Below are 10,579 nucleotides of genomic sequence, written 5' to 3' on the forward strand. Positions count from 1 at the left end.
GGGCTTGGTCTCCCGTCCCGGCCAAGGGGCGCAGAATGCAACGATCCAAAACGGGCCAGGAGGCGTGCTATAACACCTAAGAAAGTCAATATGGCAGACGTTGACTCGAGCAACCACGCCGCAGTCAGGGGTCGTAAACTTTGTTCGATGCCAAGTCGTTCAGGCCAGGGATAGGTGGCGCACAGTTCACCGTTAAATCGAAGCCTAGACAGGTGCATCTCCAGCCCATCATCGCCATCGTCGGGGCGTCGCCTCCCGTCCGCGATGCTGTCCTCCGTTAGCGATGCTGTCTTCCGTTTTGGGTAATTACCCATACTCATGCAAACCGTTAGTTTCTGCAAGAATGGGTTGCGACCGCATCCTAACCATGTGCACCGCTGGCAGTTGACTTTTCTTTTTGTTCGGAGGTGTCGTTGAACCCGGTGGTCTGGTTGTTCGCTTCTTCAAAACCGATGCGGGCATGCCGGTCGAAACGCTGACATGGAAATGTTAGGAACGGGGTCGGAAAGAACTTTGTCGCCTCCCGTGTCAGGAACCACGTCAGCCACGACTTGAGACGACAAGACCCATGACAGCCTGGGGTACACCCTCTTGGCATACCCAGACCGCTTCACCTTGCCGTGCCTGGTAGACCTAAGCCGGCTCCTGGCAGCTACTGGCGATGCGCAATGAGGCCTGCCTATATATCTTGCCTGAACGGCAGCCCTTGGGCATCGTTGTTGCTCCTCTTCATCCCACCTCATTCTTCTTAGCAGCACGGTCTGGACCGCTTCTTTCCTCTCCTGATTTCTGGCAACCCATTCCATTCTTTAGTGCCGGCCACTTTCTCTTCACCTTTACGGTCTTTACCGGCTTTCTAATCACACCATCGCTCCTTTTTTTCACTCGGACTATAGAAAGAACCGCAAACATGAAGACCTCTTTCCTTACCCTCCTCACCGTCCTGGCCGCCTCGGTCGCAGCGGGCCCCGTCCCCTCCGGCTCGTACGGCCTCGAGGCCAGGGGCGGCAACAAGGCTGCCGAAGGAGCCGGGAACAACCAGGTTGCCGGCGCTGGCAATGGTGCTGGCAAGCAGAATGCCAACAAGGACAAGAACAAGAGCGGCGGCGGCGCGGCCAACGACGACATAGCCAACGCCGGTGCTGGTGGCGGCGCTTGTAATGGCGCCGGTGCCGGTGCTGGTGCAGGTGCAGGTGCTGGCGGCGGCGCTCGTAATGGCGCCGGTGCTGGTGCTGATGCTGATGCTGATGCTGATGCTGGTGCTGGTGCTGGCGCTGGTGCTGGTGCTGGTGGCGGCGCTCGTAAAGGCGCCGGCGCCGGTGCCGGTGCCGGTGCCGGTACTGGTGCTGATGCTGATGCTGATGCTGGTGCTGGTGCTGGTGCTGGTGGCGGCGCTCGTAAAGGCGCCGGTGCTGGTGCCGGTGCTGGTGCTGGTGCTGGTGGCGGCGCTCGTAAAGGCGCTGGTGCTGGTGCCGGTGCTGGTGCTGGTGGCGGCGCGGCCGGCTCGGCGCTTGTCCTGCCGGATGGACGCATCGCACAGAACATCCAGCCCGAGGGCTTCAACGTCCTCGCCAGCGTCTTCAAGAGCGCCGTAGTCAAGGGAGATGGCCTCGTGTTCAGCGACCTGATCACCTTCCCCGACGTCGCGGCCTCCATCTTCGACAAGGCCGGCAACACCAAGCCCTTCGCCATCAGCATCGACGACAAGTCCATATTCATACCCCAGGGCGGCCAAGCCCAGGCCAACATCCGCCGCGCCGACCTCCTGCCTTCGATCCGCTCGCAGCTCGACGACGTGGCCGTCAAGGGCGTGCGGACGCTGCACTTCTCGGTCCAGCGCGACGCCGCCAGCCCGCTCAACGCGACGCACGACTACCAGCTCGTCAGCCTCGAGTCCAAGGACTTCTCCAAGCACCAGTTCGACGTGCGCACCGGCGCCGGCAACGGCAACAACATCGCCGTGGTCGGCACCGACGCCGGCGGCGCCGTCCAGGAGGAGATCTTCAAGACCGCCTTCGGCGAGGGCGCCTTTGAGAACTTTGCCATCAAGCTCGACTTCGACCAGAACACGATGCAGGTCTTCCACAGCACCGGCAACGCCGCCCTCAAGCAGGTCACAGAGCCCATCGCCAACGACCTGTCGGGCCTGGGTGAGTACCACTTTGCACTGCAGAAGAACCCCGTCGGCGCCAACCCGCAGCCCACGGGCATCAAGGAGGCCGTCATCTACGGCGGCATCTTCATGGAGGACTCCACCAGTGGCACCGTCACTCTCCAGTAAATGGCGACTGGATGTTTTTTGTTATTTGCCTGGCAAGGTTCCCCATGGGGACCGGTTATTTCTTTCTTATCATCCCAGGGGGCTTCGTTTCGTCCTATTTTTAGTTTGCAGAACATGATCGGCAGCAACGAAGCCGGGGGTTCCTTGCGGCCAGCCTGGAACAGTCCAACGAGTCGTGTCAAGGCGGCCCTTGGTCTCCTGTGCCTACTTTTGACAACATCAGAAAAGGCGCCAAGCCCGTCACAAGCAAGCAGGTCCTGGGATGTGCCATTTGGTGCGGTTTTTCCTGGTGTGGTAGGACACTATTTTGGGCGGACAGGTTGGGGTGGAATGATTTTTGACATGCCATATACAAGTCGGGAGAGGATTTTGCTGCACAATAGGATATTTTTGGGCCACTCGAATGTTTCAATCAAGGTGACGAGATTTTGGTGATTGCCATTTCGGGAACAATGCCTATATTTGGCGGCATGCTGTCGGCATTGCCTGTCTATCTGTGGTGTCAAGCTTCAGGTGTGTCTGATACATCCTTGGAGGAGAGGTGGGCGCTAGCCTCGACTAGAGGGGATCTGTCAGACAGTTGCTTCCACCTGTCATATCACCTCCTCTCTTCTGGTCCCCAACTCCACCGCTCGGGAGTTCAAGGTCTGTAGAAAATATCCAAGTACTAGGATGTGTCGTTGTCTTTCTTGATGATGCCGTACCTTGTCTGGCTCCTCTTCGGTCTGGCACGCCGTCGCCAACGTCCACAGGATCACGCCGCGATACCTTCTGGGGCCCTACTAGCTACTAGTGATACCCCTCTAGCAGCCCTTGGTGGCTTTGTTCGCTGCGTCGACAACGAGGTGATTTTCTGTGCCTCCTTTGCTTCCGTTGTGTATCTTGTCCGGCGCATTCTTGATCAGGTCGCCCTGGACCTCATCTCCACGCCATGTATACCCTTGATACAAGAGATTGGGGCTTACTTTGCATCATCTGCCGCGTCCCAATATTGCCGAATCTGTCGTGGAGAAAGGGGATTGAGCCTTGGGAATTGTCGGCAGTTAGCTATTTTGATAGCAGTAAATAGCGTGCTGTCGTGTAGCTTTAGCAGTTTCTCCTTTTTTGTACGACTGTAACAAAGCCTCCTGCTCGATAGCAGGTAACAGAGCATACTAGATGCGGAGGTCAATAGTCCAAGGCCCTCTTCTGTACAATCATTGCCCAGAAGTCGAGAGCGCCTAGATAGGCGAATGAAGAAGCCTTGGCTCGTGAGAAAGGAAAACAGAAATAAACAAAGACGCAAGACCATTACACATAGGTCCAACATTGAACAAAGGCGACAGGGTACCAATACTTGTGTGGCTCGACACAAAGGGTTATCATTTCGAGGATCAACTTGGGCTGCGATAGGGTCTGCTATAAATTTGACTACATGCGACCTCCTTGTATCGCCTCTTGTTATTACTCACCACCATCCACTCCTCTCTATTGCCCTCTATCATCCACTCCTCAGAGTCTCCTCTTGGTCTGGGTAGATACCAGGTCTTGCCCGCGTCGCCCAAGTACTTTGCTCAAGTAATTTTCCACCTCGCCTGCCACGCGAGCAACATGGATTATTCTCGGCAGCTCCTCAAAGGAGAGGTACATGCCGCATTTGCGGACTTTGAGGAGCAGGTGTGGCGGATGGCGACCTGCAGAGCGGTCAACCGGGTTCCGGAATTTGAGGATATAGTCCGCGGTACTATTGAACAGTATCCAGTCCCTCCTTCTGGTGATACCCCTCAATTGTGGGCGCTCCGCCGGCTACTTCAAGTGGCCAAGGTCCAGGCAGCGGGGGAAGAGACGTCGCTCCCGTTCACTGACGGCCCACTGCGCTGGCTCGTGCGGGTTAACTTGAAATACAACGACGAAGAAGGACTTGATGAGGTTGGCGTGGTTGACTTGCTAGCGGAGAACCCGGCAGACTTTATGTACGGTACCGGAAACTTCGACTCGTCCTGGGGCGCAGCAACAAAGCTGCTCCTGCAGACCGTCCAGGAATCACCAGCGGCGGACGCCGCCATGCTCGCCGGACCCACAGCCGGCATAGTTACCCCCTGCACGGTTGCCACGGATAACATCCACCGCTGGCTTCCCGTGGAGGCCTGGCTGGCATTGTATGCGGGCCTGGAGCGTACGGCGAAACAGTCCGCCGCGCGGGCCCAGGAGGTGGCGGAACGCGGGCGGGACGAACTGGCAAATGCAAAGGCCGCAGAGGAGATGAGGCTGCTTTTGAAGCAACCGGAGATCGTTGAGGTTCGAAAAAAGGTGGCCGACGGGCAGCGGCGCTTGGCGGACGTGAATGAGCAGCTTGTATCCATGGTCCAGCAGCAGCCACCCCCCGAAAAGCCTGAAATCCAGGCCGCCCAGCGGGAGGTTGCAGAAGCCGAGGATATGTTGGCCATCGCTAACCAGGAGTCGCGGATCCTCCACGAGCGGTACCGGCGGGCGCTCCCCGCCGAACCGCCGCTGCACGGCGACGCCGCGGCCGACGATGCCGCTGCCGAGCCGCCGCTGCCCGACGACGACGCCGAGGCAGACAGCGAAACATGCAACATGCTCGTCCTCCGGCGATGGATGCGGTCGGACCGGGCTGGTCCCATGCCAAAGCCGTACTGTCCCATCTGTCTGGAGGCAGACTTGACCTTGCCCAGCCTGATGCCGGTTGGCTACCGCCGGGCGCCGCCCAACAACCCCCCCAGCATCGAGACTGCGGGAGTCGTGCTGTCTTCCTGTATGCACATCCTAGGGGTCAACTGCTTTCGTCAGCTACATGCGGCCGCCAGCGAGGAAAACGAAATCCTCCGGTGCCCGATGTGCCGGGCAGAAGTGAGAACCGAGAGTTGCGTTTCCCTAAACACTTCCGTTACCATGGAATTCTTCCGGATGGCGGTGGAGGAGCGGGAAATGATGCCGGAAGCATAATGCCGCTGGCATTGCCCGGGCAGCACAGCACCACACCACAGGTCCTTGATTATCTCTATCCCGTCTCGGTCGGTGGCTTTGATGGCCCCGGTTTCGGCGCCAGGAATGCGTATGGCTGGACCATCGCGCTGATTAGCACGGGGAGGACGGGAGATTGGGACCAAGACGAAGAAGAAAATTGAAAATGTGTTCGTGGTCAATTGCGCAACGAATTCGACGATCTGAACTGGCGCCTTGAAACCGTGATGGTGTGATGGAGGATAAAGAAGATATGCCGAGACCATGGTCGCCCTCCTGCTCGCCGTCCTACACCCTGATCCCGCCGCCCACCCAGGTGAGGTAAGCCGGCCCGTCAAGACTGGACGTCAACGCATCCGCCCAGTTTCCAACCAATGAGGGTCCCGATATCCGTCGATCCGTCTTGCCGCACTCCGTATTCCTCAGCATCGCGCCAAATCCGGTCAATATACTCACCCGCCCCCGAAAGATGTAGGATGTGCCCAATCGCGCAATGAATAGCAAGTAGACGAGGCGAGGGCGGGTCGACACTCCGGTTTTTGGCAAGGGAGAGGGTTCGCGTAACTGGCAAACCAGAAATTCCGCCGATAAAGCTATCAAACGCATCGATGCGATACGTATGCGGGGGTCGGTTGGAAAGAGGACCTTCGAAAAAGATCTCAAAGGAGCCGAAGTAGAGATGATGCTTTGTTGATAAAGTGATGGCGTTGAAAGGCCGGTCGATTTCGACGCCTTCAATCATGCGCACAATTCCCACATCGAACATGTTCAAAATGTCCAAGGTGGTTTTTCTGGTTGAATCCTATACGCCACGTTATAGGTGTTAGTGGGTTGGGACTTCGGGAAACAGGGTTGCCGTCCACTTACCACCAGGGAGTTTGCAGAAGCGTCAACCAGCGAATGCGGAAGGATATGGGCAACTTCCAAAGGCTCGACGTCATCCAGCCTGATGAGTTCCTCGTCGTCATCCTTGGCCTCTCCTGGTTCGTCCCTATGACGTTTGGAGGCCTCTCTCAAGTCGAATTTGCGCGAAATTACACAGCGGTGCTGATCGCGGAGGAGACATTCGCCGCGGAGTGCCGAAATGCGAGTTGAAGTACCGACGACGTGTTCGGGAAGAGCAGAGCCTTGAGCCCTTTGGAGGGCGGAATGTGTCATAGGGGACGACTGGGGAGTTCGGTTCGCAACGGCTTTTACTAGGTAGTAAAGAGAGGCATGTATTAGACTGGCCCGGCGGAGAGGACAAGGAGAGAAAGGACAAGGAAGTCTTACGCGGCACGTAGAAGTTGTTCATTAGGTAGTCTGCGAAAGCATCCACCGATTTGCGAAGGCGCTCCTCCACCTCTGTATCGCTGAGATTGACATCCGAATCGGTGATGCTACCCGTGAGAGGAAGTTGCAGATGTTCGAAGAAGGTCGACAGGAAAATGGTCTTGGAATCATTTGACCGCGCATAATCGTGGGTGAGCCGGACAAGGATAGGGCGGTTGTAGCCCTGCCGCGGTTGGTTTGCGGCGGCAACCTCGCAGTGTTGGAGAATATGGCGCATACGGACGCCAGCCTGGGTACGCGTGTTGTCGTCCATAGCCGGAATCTCGACGGGCCAAATGTCTTGGAGCGAAGATTGGTGCCGATGAAGGGGCACTGCCGGGAACACCTCTTCCCCGTCCTTCTCCGGTGTTTGGGGCCCTGCCCGGAACACCCCCCCTCCGTCCTCCTCCGGTTCTTGGTCCATCCCCGGTCCTTGGCCCACCTCGGATTTGTCGGTCTGAGTCGAGGGCGATTCGGAGTGGTGAAAAGTGCGGTGTTTTGTTCTAGGCTAAGGCCCGGAGGGCCGAGGGCTACGAGATGTGCATGGTGGGCTGTAGGCCCGTGCGTGGGCTGATGACTCATCTCCTCCTAACACTGCCCTGGAGTCCTAGGTATGCCCTTAAGTCAGTGCACCCCATGTTGGCCCACCCCCCATGTTCGCCCACCTTTTCCCCGCCTTTTTCACAAAAACCCACTGTTTTCATAAAGCATTTAAAAATCGTATAAAAATGCTATAAATATAAAATGAACGTTTTTATATAGCCGAAAAGGCGGGCTTTTATATAAAGTATTAAAATATGCACTTATATATATTTAATAATGCATAAATTGGGGATAAAAAAACTGTTAAGGTTTACTACCAAAATATATGCATTTTATAACAATATTAACCTGTAAATAACTTTATGTAACGGGGTTGCTTAAAGCGTTGGCTACGGGCTCGTGCTTCGGCTTACTTAATATATTCCTTCCCATCCCCCAATCGCACTTTCTGCTGAAATCGGCATCAGCACCACCTCCAGCAAACGTCCACATGTTTTCCTTACCTCAAATTGCCCTAAACTCTTTAACATTAAAGGAAAACCACCACCCCCTTTCGTTTTACCGCGTTTTTGCAGCTTACAAAAAGAATAAAAAAGGCTATTAAAATGCCCAACGTATATTTGCAGCTCGAAAACGACAATGCACTTGCTTTCGCGGCAAAGGTGGTCGAAATCCTTAATTTAGCCCTTGCGTTTGTTGCTTCCTTGCCAACCTCGCTAGCTAAAGCCGCTACGGCTTTAAATAGCTTTTGCAGCAAGGATTACGCAAAGCAAAGCATGGCGGAATCCTTTTTTTAGTGGTTTTGGGATTTCGTTTACGATTTTGCAAGCTAGCTTTTTTATAATAGCCTGTAGCAAAACCGCTTAGCAACGCTTATTAAAGCGCTGCACAATTTAACCCTTAAAATTGTTAAATTAAAAAACGATTGGGGCAATAACGGTAAAAATTTGGTTGCGCTATAAACGGGCCTTTTTATATTTAGCAATACGTTTTGCAAAAAACTTAACGATAATAAGCAAATTCGTTAAAATTGTTACGGTACGATCGCATATAAAAACCTCGCATGGGTTGTAGCCCCAGCTACAACAACGTTCCTCTTTTGCTTTGGTGTAACGGGTACTACCTTGGTTTTGTCCCGTAACAAAAATACCATTTTGTATTAATAGCATTTGCGCATATAACCCGCGTTACATTATAATATAAATTATTAACATTTGTTTAACGCGTTAAATAATGCAAAAGCTTTTTTAAAAACTTAACGAAAAAAGCAACGCGTTAACTTTTAAGCTTACGCGGCGAAAATTGCGGGTTTTAACTTTATTTTTATAAAAACGTACGCTATTTGGGCTTTTATTAACGCGTTATAAGAACACCCCGAACCACCCTCCCAACCTTTGCTCGTCCGCAGGGAAATTACCGCAAAGGACGTAAAAAGAACCCTTCGAAGCACAGGACATTGGAAAGCCCTAAGCCTAACGGGGATCCCCACCGGGGGATTGCTAGCAATGGGACCAGCACTTTTTAAAGCATTGGCGGAAATGTTTACGGCATGCGTGGACCGCGGGTACTTTCCGGAAAGGTTCCGGAAATTTCGCACCATTATTTTCCAAAAACCCGATAAAAACTTAAACATTTTAAATGCGTAAAAGCCAATTGCTTTTTTAAAAACGATAAAAAAACGTTGGAAATTTTTTTAGCGTTTTGTATTAAAAACGCCGCAAAAAGCTATTAGCTATTTTTTAATAAATAAATGGGCAATTAATAATGCAAATTTACGGAAACGGCTATGCGTTTATTTACAAAAGTGGTAAATACGGTTTAAAACGCAAAAGCGGTAATTAACTTTTTATTATTTAATATAAATAACGCTTTTAATACCGTATTGTATATACGTTTTTTTAACGAAATAAAAAAATACCAATTTTTACAATAAATATTAAATTTTTTTAAAAGCTTTTTAAGCAATTGGAAAATAATATTTTTTTTAACGGCAAAAATACGGCGAAAAATAAAATTTTATACAAAATCCCGCAAAGGTCCTTAATATTACCTATCCTTTTTATTATTTACATGGCAAATTTGTACAAAAAGCTTCGGAAAATAAAAAAGGTTACGGTTACGGGTTTTGCAAACGATATTAATTTAATTAGCTTTAACCGCAACGCAACAAACGCAACCAACAAATTTAAAACCGCCCATAACGTATGCTTAAAATGGGCAAAAAAATTTAAAGCAAAATTTAACCCAGCCAAATATTAATTAATTTAATTAATAAAAAAAACCCGCGTTAACGTTACCTTTCCGTTTTGGAAAGGTTACGGTAAAACCAAAAACGATAAAAAAAGCAATGCAAATATTAAGCTTTTAAATTAATTTTAAATTAAATTAAATTTAGCACATTTAAAAAATGCGCGAAAAAATGGCAATTTAAATGCTATTTATTACGCGTTTAGCAATAATAACATAAAAACCCACGTTTACCAAAACCAAATACTTGTATTTAATTATAATTAAAGCAGCATTAAGTTACGCGGCCCCGGTTTATTACAAATTCGACGTTACCCCGTTGCGGCCCAAAAAAAATGGTTAAAGCGTAAGTAAAAACGCAAAATAATTATTTAAAAACAATAACGGGGGCTTACAAAAAAACCTTATAAAAATTGCTAAAATTAAAAACGCATGTAGCTTTAATCCAAATATGGCTAAATAATTGCATTGCCCATTTCGAAAAAAAGCTAAAAAAAAAGCGGTTTAACGGAAGAAATTACAAATATTTGTAAAGAAATGCAACGGAAATTAAAAAATAAAAAGCAAAAATTTATAATTGCAATTACGCGGATATTTTATCGATAAAAAAGCGCTAAATTGGATTAAAAAATTAAACCCGGAAATAACAATGCTAAAAAAGTAAAAAAAAGGTAGCATAACCACGTTACGGCAACCAAAAAAAGCGTTAAAGCTAATAAAAAGCAGCTTAATAAAAATATCCTAAGCTTTTACCGCAATTTCCACAAAACCCAAAGCTTATTGCTGGTTTAATTAAAAATAAAAAATTAAAGCTTTAAAGTTATTTAACATTTCGGAAAATCCCCGGCGTGGCCGCAACGTATTAATGCGGTTAAAACCCGGAAATGGTGGCATACGTATTGCTACTTTGCCCAAACTTGCAAAAACAAAAAAAACCTTTTTAAACAATAAAAAAAGCGGCGAAATCTTTGCTAAACCAGCCAAACGAAGCAACAATCGTTACAAAATGGTTTATAAAAATAAAATGGCTTTTTAACTACGCTTTATCGAGCGATATTATCGATACGTAAGCGGAAAAAGCCGGAAAAAAAGGAAAAAATAAAAAAACGTTAAACGCTGCCACAAAACGGCGAATTCGAAAAAAAAACAAAAGGCTTAACCGCCCCGGTTTTAAAAAGTTAAACTTACATTAAACCTTATCGAAAAGACTTTTTAATAATTTTATTAATTATT

General features: G+C 49.8%; 4 protein-coding genes across 4 annotated transcripts; 3 read left to right on the top strand and 1 right to left on the bottom strand.

The window, feature by feature from the left end:
* Window positions 1-910: 910 nt before the first annotated feature.
* GGTG_04880 (hypothetical protein) lies at window positions 911-2,281 on the top strand (the record flags this gene model as incomplete). Its single annotated transcript, XM_009222678.1, has 3 exons — window positions 911-1,042; window positions 1,131-1,481; window positions 1,541-2,281. 3 exons carry the CDS (start codon window positions 911-913, stop codon window positions 2,279-2,281), a joined length of 1,224 nt encoding a protein of 407 aa, XP_009220942.1.
* Window positions 2,282-2,733: 452 nt separating this feature from the next.
* Window positions 2,734-3,439, top strand: GGTG_04881 (hypothetical protein; the record flags this gene model as incomplete). Its single annotated transcript, XM_009222679.1, has 3 exons — window positions 2,734-2,794; window positions 3,089-3,214; window positions 3,366-3,439. 3 exons carry the CDS (start codon window positions 2,734-2,736, stop codon window positions 3,437-3,439), a joined length of 261 nt encoding a protein of 86 aa, XP_009220943.1.
* Window positions 3,440-3,871: 432 nt separating this feature from the next.
* Window positions 3,872-5,227, top strand: GGTG_04882 (hypothetical protein; the record flags this gene model as incomplete). The annotated part of the gene is made up of 1 exon (XM_009222680.1): window positions 3,872-5,227. The coding sequence occupies one exon, from the start codon at window positions 3,872-3,874 to the stop codon at window positions 5,225-5,227; it is 1,356 nt and encodes a 451-aa protein (XP_009220944.1).
* On the bottom strand, window positions 4,712-7,057 carry GGTG_04883 (hypothetical protein). The gene is made up of 3 exons (XM_009222681.1): window positions 6,518-7,057; window positions 6,113-6,441; window positions 4,712-6,047 (listed from the first exon to the last, which is right to left on the bottom strand). Exons 1-3 carry the CDS (start codon window positions 6,978-6,980, stop codon window positions 5,580-5,582), a joined length of 1,260 nt encoding a protein of 419 aa, XP_009220945.1. The 5' UTR covers window positions 6,981-7,057; the 3' UTR covers window positions 4,712-5,579.
* Window positions 7,058-10,579: the final 3,522 nt, after the last annotated feature.

The sequence above is a fragment of the Gaeumannomyces tritici genome (genome assembly GCF_000145635.1).
Source record: "Gaeumannomyces tritici R3-111a-1 unplaced genomic scaffold supercont2.2, whole genome shotgun sequence".
NCBI lineage: Eukaryota > Fungi > Ascomycota > Sordariomycetes > Magnaporthales > Magnaporthaceae > Gaeumannomyces > Gaeumannomyces tritici.

Bases quoted from the DNA above. Each gene is read 5' to 3' on its own strand.
- GGTG_04883 (XM_009222681.1), bottom strand. From the start codon at position 6,980: ATGGACCAAGAACCGGAGGAGGACGGAGGGGGGGTGTTCCGGGCAGGG. The intron at 6,442-6,517 runs GTAAGACTTCCT...TTTACTACCTAG, and splicing joins GAACAACTTCTACGTGCCGC to TAAAAGCCGTTGCGAACCGA. The intron at 6,048-6,112 runs GTAAGTGGACGG...CGTGGCGTATAG, and splicing joins CTTCTGCAAACTCCCTGGTG to GATTCAACCAGAAAAACCAC.